Raw genomic sequence first — 12,646 nt, forward strand, 5'->3', positions numbered from 1 at the left:
AACACCATGTTGAGAGGAACTCCACCTAGCCTGATGAAATGAAGAAGATAGAAACATTTACCTCAGCCTCTACTCTTCTGCCAGCTCATGGTGGAACAGAAAATCTGCCGCCTTAACCTAAGGAAGTTTTAATGACTTTTTATTAAACGACAGATTCAGGAGACAATAAGTAGGAATATGAAGCTTTTGAGTAAAAAAATTTAAGCACAGCCATCTTATATTAAGTCATCTACGCAAGCTTCCTCCAGAAATGCAACACTTTACTTTACACTGCATTAAAAATGTAAGTATTAAATAAACAAACACTTAAACACTGAGTAATTGTTAAGAACTGTATGTAATGACTTTCTCCCTGGGTTAGCATTTAATTAACACACAGCTAAGCCATCTCTGGAAGCCTAGTCTAGATGAGCTTTGTTATTTCCATATTACAGCACAAGAGTTCTGAATAAATGTAGTAATATTTTATTGATCTCAAACATAAACATAATACTTCTTTCAGCAATTAAAATGTGTAATGATCCATATGAACAAAGTGAAAATAAAGCACAACCAAAAAATAACTTCACATTTTTTCCATTTCATTCTTAGTGTAAGCAATAAATACAATGCTATAGCTTCTATTTATCTTATTTACATAGTACAATACTTAAACGTTGCCTGGTTTCCAGCCCAAATGTTTCGTGACATGAAAAGAAGTAAGTGTTGCAACATTTCTACAGCCAAATACTCTAGTAGATCACCACAATGAAAAAATATATTGCATAAATGCTAGTTAACATTAAACAAACAAATAAAAAACTGAGGGGACCCTGCAATGGAGCGTTTTATTAATTGAAGACAGTAGCATTAAAAATAGACATTCCCTCTCATAGAATACTAACATGCTGTTATTACAGATACCAAATACAAGACAAGCATTTCTGTAGCCCCTGTAGATTGATACAATAAATCTTCACTAAATAACAAAAAAATAAAGAAGAAATAATAACACGTAACTGTTTGCATGTTCAAAGAAATTTCACAGCCCCACTACCCCACCAAAACAGAGTTTACTTCCATCCCAGAGAATACAGATCAGGACTACAACATTCTGTAAGGTAGAAAATAAGCCATGAGAAATCAGCATAAGGACTTAATTTTAATTTATGGTGGCAGAAAAACATTTTAAGAAGCAGACCCTTCTCTTGGTTGTGTAGGAACTGAAAAAGGTGAGGTAGGAAGACAAAAGAGGGAATTTATATTTTCCAAGGCAAAACGAAATAGGCTAGTTAACCTCAGGGGGTGGGGGGGTGGAGATGTAGTTCTCCTGTGCCGTGTAACCCTCCACAGCCACAAGCATTTTCTTGCACATCCAGCTGGATGTGTGTTTCTTTTCCAAAGTGAAGACAGACATGTGCCTAGATGCATGCTGTAATAGTCCACCTAGAAGTAGAATGTTTTCTGTAGAGAAACAATTTTCCCTCCTAAATAACCATCACAAGTTCCTCTATCAGAGGAGGAGAAATTAGCAACTAGTACTTTGCATTAAATGATAAAAATTTCTAGGCTATTAAATTTGAACTGCCTAGCTGAGAAGGAAGCTTAATTCAAAATCTAATATTCTATCACACTCTAAACAGTCACATATCTTTCAATTACAAAACCCCACTAGGTACCATTGAAAGAACTATCTGATACGTGCCATAAAGGACTTCAAAGCACTTTTTAAATGGACAGGTATCGGCCTGGGCTTTGATTCTCAGCTGGTACCCATTGATTCTCTAAATGGAACTCAAGACAAAATTGTAAGCAGTCGATAATCTGGTCCCCCAAGTGTAAAGCTGCTATACCAGAGCAGGGATTTTTCTGAACTGCTAATATTTTCAGAACATCACACAGATTTTAAGTAACACTACATAGATCAGCAAGCAGAGTTGTAAGTAACCTCTAATCATGTTGTAGCAGATACCGTTACTGTATTCTAACAATTTAAGAGATTGTGACATCTGATTGCCAGATATCACACTATTCCAAAGTACAGAATCCGACTGATTTCCAAATCATTCCCATCAACCAACCAGACAGCCTTGCAGAAGAACGGAAATCTTGATTTGTGCATCCTAGCTAAGTTTCCATCTCATGAAACTGAATCATTAATAAAACACTTTCTAAATTCAAACTCCAGACATAGGAACTGTAAAAAAAACCATGGAAAGGTGCAAATGGCGTGAACTTACCACATCCTCCTATTGTTTTTCTCCTAAACACAAAGCATTTAAAGTCTTATGAAGTCACAAACTAATAAACGCTGTGACAGCAAGTTAACTAGATGCTAATGAAGCTTATAGAAAGGCTACAGACAAAAATGTTTAAATATGAAAATCAAGTTGTTCATATACAAAATTAAGTATTTAAAACTGAAGTGGTCTCAGAAAGAACTTTTTTTTTTTGACTGGCTTACAAGCCCCAGATATACATTAGCGTAGTAGCCTGTCAACTCCAGCATCTACTTTTCTTCTACTTCATTGTGGATTTTCCCCAGCTGAAGTAGACGACTTTGCAAAATAAACCAATAAAACATCTTTCTATTTTGTGATTTTCAGCAAGACTTTTCTAAACTCACCTCAGACTTGTCCTCATTCTTGAGCATTTTTGTCATTTGAATTAAGAAAAATACTATTTCTTTAAAGAATAAAGATTTACAAAACCAGATTGCTGTAAAGACATTTTCCCAAGACCTTCCAAGACAATGTCCTCATTTTCATGTTCACCAGTAGAACCAAAGAAACAACTTATAAAATACTGTTCTAAGTAACTGAGAGAGACATTCAGAATCAAGCACTCCAAAAAAATATTTTAAAAGGTTCTAAGCATTATGGATTGAGAATAAGACAGACTTTATATTGGATTTTCCAAATAGTGATAATGACTAACATTAGCTTGCTTGATTAGTCTGAATCTCATACCCTAGCTTTAAAGGTAGTGTGTCATTTGCACTGTGTTCAGTCTTGCCTGCTTCCCTTGGACAAGAAAAAGCCACAAAATTAATCAAGACTGTGCCCCAAGAATGAAGGAATAAATTATCAAGCATATGGCCAGGGAAATACTTAAAAATAAAACAACATGACTACAAGAAAATAATGTACATGATCTTTTCCAGTGGGGTAAATTCCTTAAGCACACAGTGAAGTTCCATCAGCTTCAATTGCGTATTAGTGTCTGGAAGGGGTTACAGTTGTACAAGTTCCTGCTTTTCTTTCTGGCAGTAAGGTCTCATTGATCTCGTCTGTGTTAAAGCCAATAAGAAACTTTGAGGAGGAGGAGACACTCTTGCATATGCAAAAATAGTTTAAATAACATTGTTCAAAGCTTGTTGTAAAATATTACATTGCAGTAGAGAAGTAAGTAGAGTCTCAAGCTTGCACTGGTGTCTCTATGCTTGACTTAAAATAGTGGAAAAAACAAACTGGCCAAACCAAACCATCAATATCTTTAAATCTGTTACCTCAGACTTACCCGATGGGCTTTTCTGGCAGTTAAATGTTGGACACAAAATTAGCGGGGGCAATGCATTGCTGTTATTGCACCTGCTTTAACAGTTTTCCTCTGTTTGGTTTTAGGTTGAATTAAGACAATACAGTATGGTATTTACAATCTAAGATTCTATAGGCAAATGAAGTGGCTTCAACACAACACAGTCTTATACAAGCTTCCAACAAAATAAGAAATCCTTCATTGATTCCCTTTGTACAAAAAATTGCCAACTTTGTCTACACAGTAGAAACTGAAAAGGCAAAGTTTGTATCCTTATATAAATGCACATACATATATAGCTATATATATGTACAGATGTCCATACTATATAGATACACAGAAACACAAACATATGTATATATGCATATATATACATACGTACGAAAAATGTGTTGTCTTAGTTTGCATCATTCAGGAAAATAACATATCCCAAGTTAGGTAAAATATTCTGGCCGTGAAGTCATTCCATCAGACTTGGAGTCCACAAGGGTAACCACCCTGGCATATGCTGAGCCTTTGGCAGTCAACCGTACAGCTTTTCAGTTTTTAAAACAACACTCTCCATGTCGTGGTAGCCCTTCCCATTTAAATGTTCACTGGTGCAGTCGTGATTGTAGCTATAGCCTTGAACATCACTGATCGATGACACGGTGTAGGAAGCAGTGCGTGTAGCATCTGAGTGGCTGAAGCTGTGCTCAAATTGGATTTTGTATTGATTCCAGTGTCTTCTTAAAACAGCTTGGACCTATGACAGAAAACAAAAAAGAAATGCGTATAAAACACTTGGAAAGATGCCGTTGGACTTCATTCTTTGATGCGTGAGTTCCCATAACACGTGTCTAAGCAAATGGGGTAGTAAGGCTCAGTAAACCTGGAAAATGGGCATAGCAACATCTGATCTGTCACATGAGATGTTCCAAAAGATTTACAATTGAAGCAGGCACTATTCTTCAGCAAATTTGGTGTGAAACAATTACATTTTACAATCGTAGTGTACTAGTCGCTCAGGAAAAGTACAAATTGCAGTAGAAAGAGCAGCAACACAATTTTCTGCTTTCTCCCCTGCAGACTGAACCCCAGTATGGACAGATCAGATTTACAGGTGAAAAAGGTCATTTCTATTCACACTCATATTCAGAAGGCCACATCCTCAGCAGCTGTAAATTCTTATGGCCTCAACACTCCATAATTTACGTTTGCTATGGTTCTGGCACAAGAAAGCTTTTCTTAATTTCTGACCATACCATATTCAAATTTATAGAAGAACATTTCCTGAAATCCGTATTTCTATCAGGGTGTAAAAAAAAAGCTGATGAAACAGCTGAAGGCCCCAGCTGGTTTACATGTCTCCACTGAAAGGATGTCATGTTTATCGTAGCCTTCCTCTCCTACAATATGGTTAAACACCTGTACGTATTTGATTGATGAAGTGTCACATTCATGAAATGCACACGGAGTTAGTCTTTCAGTGAAGGTGCCAAGTGGGGAATGCTAAGAACGGGAATAGCTTTTGTTGTTGCTTTTTCAAGAGATTTTTTTTCCTGTTTAAAAAAAAAAGTACCCACAGATCCTGAATATTTTATTTCTGCCAAACTTCGTACACAAAGTATTCCTGCCTTGATTAGGAAGGCACAGGCCTTCAGGAAATGCTGGTGGGACAATGACACTCACACACACTCAGCAGCGCACCCCAAGTCACAGGCCTCACTCACAAGGCATGACCTTCATTTCACTTAGTTACACAAAAAAGAACTCAACAGTGGACCGTGATTCCCCCAGTTAAGTGTTGATATTGTGGGTAAATATTTTTAGTATTTTCCATGGGTCTTCAGGATTTCTTTTGTGTTTGCTTTACATTTCCCTAACACAATGGCTTCTTTTGTCTAATTTTACTCTGGCTTTAATTACAAAAAATAAAAATAAATAGAAGAAAAGGGATGTAATTTTTAGACTTCCTGCAGTCTGATATCAGAATCCTCTGTTTAAAGGAGAACTTCATATTTCTCAAAATCCTTCCAAAGGAAATGTAAAAGGGTAAGGGAAGAAATATCAACTGAGTAACAGAAGAAGTTAGTATTCTAGGACAGAGGAGATGCTCTTTTACCACTCAAAGCCATTCCCATCCACTCAAAGCACCTCAACACCAGTCTACAAATGCTGAGTAATCAGATCTTACAGCTCTTCATATCAAAAATCTGTATTTCTTCTGATTCTAAACAAAGCATTCTTGTTTCATCACAGGAAGTTTTTGATTAATTAATTTGTATTGCGTAGCGATATATAGAGCCTTAAATCTTCATACAAGTTGCATCCATTTCCTGTAATCCCTCATAAAGCCAAAAGAAAAGGCAGATTCAAAATTCCAGCTTCTCCAAGAAGGAAGCTTGGAATTTACTTTCAAATATTATCAATCAATCCATGCACATCACTAAACTATGTTCCATTTGTTCTCCTTTCCATAGTCAATTACCTAAATGAGATTAATGTTCTATTACACACAAACACACACACAAAATTACATATTGAGCAATTTTCACTTTAGACCAAGACCAGATGGGGAAAACATCAGCAACTGCACCTAAATAGCTTAACCAAGGTCAAAGAAGTCTATTGGCAGAGCTGGTAAATAAACCAGGACTCGCCAATCTGCAAAAAAGCCTTACACTCAGGTCCTCTCCCACACTTCCTCCTGGTTGCTTCAGTAATGCTTGTTTGTTTGTCTTATTTTCAATTGTTAATAACATTTGTAAACCAGTCCTAAAGGATACCAGTCCCCTTAGCTCAAGCCAGCCATCAGTATCCCTGCAAGACAAGTGCCTGTGGGCTACTTATGGGGTGAAAACAGGCTGTTTAGCTCATGGCCTGGCCGGTGACAGATGGCTATAAATAGTGCTTCCTGCATGGGCAAACAGTGTTTCCTCTACGCCCGCCCCAGTGCCCATCAAGCTCGCTCCGTGCCTTTCTAACTAAGCCGTGTATTTCTGGCATGTTTCCCAAAGCCTTTCTGTTACTGCTGAATCAGTAATTCACCTCTGTCCTGCTACATATCTATTCTTGTAGTGTTACATCCTTTCCTTTATTATTAGTCTTTCAGTCATCTCAAAACAGTCCGAGCAATCATGTATAGAAGAAGATGGGGAAAATCTACGAGGCAACTAATTTTTCCCAATAAGTGCAAACAGAATGTTTTTCCCTCTTTCCTCAGCTTTGAGCAGTTGCACAGAGATGTAAATTCAGCTCAAGAGGGGTAGCACTTTCTTATGTTGTTATAAGAAAGGATATTAAGCAGTGCATTTAATGAAAGAAAATAATGTAATAAATATAATTTTATTCCTTAGTCATTTAATAGAGATGCTAGTTCCAGCTGGAACATTCTTGCTTGCTCACCTTATTAGTTAGTAATGGCTCTTTTTGATGAGTTTTCATGAAGGGCTCCTTCCAATCAGCCCTTTAACATACTAGTAGCTTGATGTTCAGTATAACACAGATTAACAGTTCAGTAGCCAAGGAGCGGGGGGAAACCCAAAAAACCACACAGCACACCCTCACCGGTTAATAAACATTGTATAATCCTGCAGATCTTCACTGCAACATTTCTATAGACCAGTGGAAAGAAAGAAAAAAAGCCAAACCCCACGAAGCTTACAAGTATCATGTAGGTCACTAATATCACAATATCACAATATTATCACTTACAAGTATCATGTAGGTTATTAATAGCTCAGTAGGAATCTTTCTACTGATTTATCAGAGATCTGGGACAAGCATCTCCTCTGCCTGTACCACCCCAAAGGCCGCTCTAGACCAGCTCAAACCAGAAAATATGGTTAGGTAGTTGAGAAGCATCTTACTGTGTGGGCCATAAGCAGAATCTAAGTGTCCTTAGGGAAGCCCTGCCACAGAAGGTAAAGATGAAGGGTTTGCATCTATGCCCTTGTCTGTAGGAGACTTGTGAGAAACTGCTGCAGTGCATGGTAAAACTGGATTTGACAGACCATCCCTGGTGTGCTGCTCAAGAAGTTTGGAGATCTTAAAGATCTCTTCCAACCTAAATGATTCTGTGATTCTATGAATCTATGTTCCTTGTCTACAATCAGCAGGACATACATACCAGCTATTTTTCATACATTTCTTAGTTTCTCTTCACTAGAGCTCTCCACTAGCAGGCCACTTTCTTTCATCTTTTGGCCAGAGTTGGCCTGCAAACCACCACTTGAACAGGGTTTGACTCCTGATATTTGATACAGAAAACATTAGAACGTACAGTAGCAGTTGGGAAATGTAAAGATATAGAAAGAAAGAAATTAGTGCTCTTGGCACCTTTAATTGCTAATACGCCATTGGAAGATCTTTGCCCCACTGTCACTCCAAATGTTTATTTCAGTATCAATGTTCACCTTTAAGCCGCAGACTTGCTGCAGACAAGCATTACCACCACTCTCATGCCTCCCATTTTGTACAGCCTCCAACGAGGTGTTGCTCTGACAGGTGGTGATAAAGCAGCATCTGGTACACACAGCTAAGCCACAGACACAGGCTTTGTTCAGGCAAGAGGCTGTCTGACAGCAAGAGACTATAAAGGCAGCAGAACACACATGTGCCTGCAGGCTCACATGCAGCAGCAGAATCCTTTAGAAGACAAAGGAAACACTTTTTTTCCTGTGCAGACTTTTTTCCTAACTACATTGTCGTTCTCCCCATGGATTTCCTTACTAATACAGTTGTTTATAAAGCAGTAAGTCCCTTCTTGAAGAAGGTGTAATTAATAATAATAAAAAAATAATAAGTGAATAGTAGTAATTGAAGCACTGAACCCAAAACTGCTTTAAAAAGCATAAATTTTGACTATATAGAGAGCAAATACAGACATGTATGTTTAACTGACAAAGGGTCTAAAAGTTAAATGCCTAAATTAATAAATGTTAAAATGGCTAAATCCTCCTCCTTCTAACATTATCATGCTGGCAGACGTTCAAGAAGTGATTCATCTGTTACCACTTCTAGGAGTTGTGATCAAGTTTATCGCTGAATTTAGGATACTGAACTAGTGCAGTGACTCAGGTTTGCTTTTCTTACACAGCAGAAGAGACCATGTAAAAATATGAGTTTGTAACAATGGAATATTAACAGCTGAAATTCTTACTGATTATATCATAAATTTAAATTAAGGTTTCAACTTGTTTAAGTAATAAAGTAGCCTCACAAGATTCACAAGGGTTAAAAGACAGAACTGAGCAGTGGACAATGTTGTTTCATACAAACTGCAGAGATTTCAAGGTTCCCCCCACCCCCACCCCAATTTTTTACTGGAGCATAACCAATTCTTTGTTAAAGTTTTTCCAAATATCTGTTTTTAGAAGGCATTCTAAACTATAAAATTTGGAAGGAAAGGAGTACGTGAAATTTCAATACTGAATATGGGCAAGTGATCAAATCAGATCCAGAATGCTTAATGGCGTGTTCTGCTTTGAATCAAATATATAAACAGAGACTTGAACCTGGATCTACTTTACATTAAAATCAGATCAAAAACACTGCCCCATGCCCACAGAACTGTGAGAAAGCCCATTTTCATCTTTTCTGCCTTCTTGACAAAAAAAAAAATAAAAAAAATCAAGACTCATGCAATTCAGGGGGTGGAGGGGTGTGTGTGGTATGGGGAAAACCTTGAAACCCCATAGCAGTTTCATTGTGATTCAGTCAGCTTTGGACTTAGGAAGAGAAGGAAGGGTGATCTGCATGAATCAATTCTAGTATTAGACAAATACTTACCTATAAGTAAATATTACTGTTCAATAACCTTATATAAGCACACTGAATTTTATAATATCCCATAAAAGAAACTAGGGGTTCAGGCACATGAAAACATCTGGTTACTCCCACACATCTGTTTACAGCCATACACTGCAACTGCACTAAATGTAGAACAGACAGACGTGTAGGAATAAGTGTAGGATTGTAATTGTTCCTCTGCCAAATGTGTTGGAAAACTACCAGTTAATTTTTGAAGTTGTTGGTTCTTTTGCAAGCAACAGCCATGTTCATGAATTTGTGTGTATATATATATAGTTTTAGGCCTTTCTACTACTTTGATCTCTGACACTGTAAGGCCCTCTAAGTGTACTCTCTACAGCTTGGGGGCAAGAGTTTCACATAACAATAAAGTTTGTTCTTGGAATTGATTCATGATGGTTTCTTAAAAGTGTACTTCTTATTCAACACAAATTTCTGACCCAAACACAATGAGCTATTAAGTTCTGATTTTTTTGAATGATATTTTTCAGCTGTGCTAAAAAACAGTTTTCCAAACTTCAGCCTAAAATTTTCCGAAAGAGCTGTCATAACACAGCAGTCCCCCAGCACAGCAACATGTATGCAATATGCTCTATTCCTGCTGCAGAAAGACCAATACAGTGACTCTCCAGGATAACAGATGCTACACAGATTCTAAAATAGATGAATATACCTTTAGGATATTGAACTACATTTTACTTTGTATGATATTTGTTGAGAATTTATATCAAAGTGACAAGTGTCTTCAATTCCTTAATCAAGAGACATGTATATTGCTCAGCACAAAAGTCAGTCCTAAAGTACTGAATGATGCCACAGTCCTTTCCAAGCTCTGCTCTTGGCAGACAGATATTTAATTTTTACCTGACAAATTTAGATTTAGAAAATGAATAGGAAAAAAAAATTGAAAGTTACCATCTCCTTAATTACTGAAACAACACAGAAATATATTAAAAAGAAAAATATTATAAACATGTTAAAAGTTGTCACTGTACCTCTCCATTAAAGAAGCAGAAAATTGTAGCCACCAGTAGACCCTGTAAAATAAAAGTGTTCTGCTTTATTTCACTTACATATGGATTTTTCTTTCAGGTTGCAGATAATTAGAGGTTTCCAATAAAATTTGGATACAAACAGCAAAGAAAATGCAGTACAAATCTAAACTTGGGGATTTATTTATAAAAATACATTAATAAAAAGTATTGGGCCAGCTATCTACAATAGTGTTTCTTTCCTTTAGGAAATGAAAATTCAGATAATGAGGAAGTCAATTTATAAAAATATTGCATGAAGGTCTTTAAAAATGAGAATAACACTATAATTTCTTTTTTATTTGCTTCACATGCCAATTGCTATCTAGCTGAAGTGAGCAGAAACTGTTTAATGCTTCCTACCTGGTAGTGCATAAGGATGTGCATCACATAGTCATACACCTCCTCAGCAATCCGGCCTTCTGGTCGCCATGGGAACAGGACAAATTCAATGCCAAGCAGTGGAACGAGAATCAGGGTAGCTCTCACTGCTTTCATGTACAGGTTGGATTCTGCCTTGTGGGTGTCTTTTAGCTTGGTTATGAGAACACGAACGATATTTAGCAGGAAGAAAAGATTCACCTGTTGGAAAAGGAAATGACACTGAAGGTAGTTTGAAAAATAATCACACACACACGCTGTTTTGTGATATTACAAACCAGACAACTCAAGAGAACTCATACTACATGGATAGCATCATGATTGTACAATAAACATGAGTTAAAACTCTTTGAAAACACCTTTAAGTAACAGAGCTGTGGCTCTAACACCCAATATCCACATCCATTCCTCTAACTTATTAAGCAAATGCCCACCCAGATAACCATTCGTCTTCCAGTGTTTACAATCCACGCACCTTTCATTCTGCTACCGCAATAATGGTACACAGGTCAATGATTAGGTTTTTTAAATGGTTATGTCATTCTGTGTTCATCAAGAAAGAGGATTATACTCTTCCCTCTTTGTGTTTAAATGTGTTTCCTCAAAAAGCTACTTTTTTATTTTTCAAATACGATTTTGACAAGTTTATAGAGAAGAAATAAATCAGTTTTTTAAAAAATAAAATCACAGCAAAATGCTGCTACAAGGAACTGTATGCTTTTGTAGACAAACAGCAGATTTAACATTCTCACAGTGGCAAATGGTTGGGTTTATGAATCATCCAGTGAGATTGCAAATGGGGCAAGCGCTGAGACGATGCTCTACATCGTTCTCATGTGCTACTGAATTTATTTCCATAGCTCTTAAGGCTTTCCTTGTTAAGTGGTGCATATCTGTTCGTTCAGTTTGACACACACACACAAAAAAATCCCAAACAGAAATGACAGCTACCCAGACTAGATCTTTCAATATGTGAGCACTTGTTGTAGGTAACCACAAAACTAATACATACACACACAAACGCGTATGTGTATATACATACACACACAGCCTAAGGATGCCAGTAACCAGAGCAACAGCAACGTTAGAGGTGATTATAGTGTTTTCATCTATCATGTAATAATGGCAGCCCCTTATAGAAACTACAGCTAGAAGAGACTGAGAGCTCAGCCAGTCCCATCACCTTGCCCAAGGGCACAGTGGCAAGCCAGTGCTGCTCAGGGGACCCGCTATGGAAGGGAGAGACCTAGAGTCTGGTCCTAACTTCTTCCAGATAGCTGTCTGTCTGCGTCAATAACTATCTAGAGACGAAAGGGAGGGTGGGGGAAGAAGTCTGTCCGTCTGCTGGCAACTCCCTTGTAAAAAAAACTAGTCTAAAAAGACTAGGAATTCCTGATCTAGGAGGTCTTGCTGTAGGACAAGTGCAGACAGGGAAGCCATTTCAGACCCTGTGTGTCACCATGTCCTCCACAACCCTGGCAGAATTTTTTCATGTCAGTTAAGGTTTTCACAATAAACAGCTGTGTATTGTTATAGCAACCTGGCCCTTGACAGATATGTGATGTTATTTATATTCTACTTACATGCTATTTAAATCATTTCAACAGGAAATGGTTTTACATAGGAAACTACTGCATGAATTTCTCCTGGAAGTCTCCAGCAACCTTTAAGCTTTGTTTAAGCAACCAAGGTCTTCTGATTCTTTCTCAAGGGATTTATTTAGATTTTATGCAGCCCACAATCTTCATCCAACTTCCTATAGCACACACAGACAATAAGTCCTTCCTCCATTTCTAAATTTAATCCTTCTCAAATCTACTAGCGAAGCATCATGTCTCAGACACCGAGTTTTCAGCCCTCTCATGGTCTGGTAGCATGACCAATTCCTATAATACTGTCCTTGAATGTTAACTGAAGGTGAAAGT

At 37.4% G+C, this 12,646-nt stretch overlaps 1 protein-coding gene across 6 annotated transcripts in view; it reads right to left on the reverse strand.

Annotated features, from left to right (window-relative positions):
- Window positions 1-449: 449 nt before the first annotated feature.
- Window positions 450-12,646, reverse strand: part of CALCRL (calcitonin receptor like receptor) — a 68,376-nt gene continuing 56,179 nt past the window's right edge. For all 6 annotated transcript variants that reach the window (XM_027786211.2, XM_055812274.1, XM_027786213.2 and 3 more), the window contains 3 exons: window positions 10,704-10,922; window positions 10,305-10,346; window positions 450-4,261 (listed from right to left, as the gene is read on the reverse strand). In XM_027786211.2, coding sequence (XP_027642012.1) covers window positions 4,040-4,261; window positions 10,305-10,346; window positions 10,704-10,922 — 483 coding nt within the window. In that variant the 3' untranslated portion in view covers window positions 450-4,039. The remainder of the gene's footprint in view (window positions 4,262-10,304; window positions 10,347-10,703; window positions 10,923-12,646) is intronic.

This window comes from Falco peregrinus, chromosome 8 (genome assembly GCF_023634155.1).
Source record: "Falco peregrinus isolate bFalPer1 chromosome 8, bFalPer1.pri, whole genome shotgun sequence".
NCBI lineage: Eukaryota > Metazoa > Chordata > Aves > Falconiformes > Falconidae > Falco > Falco peregrinus.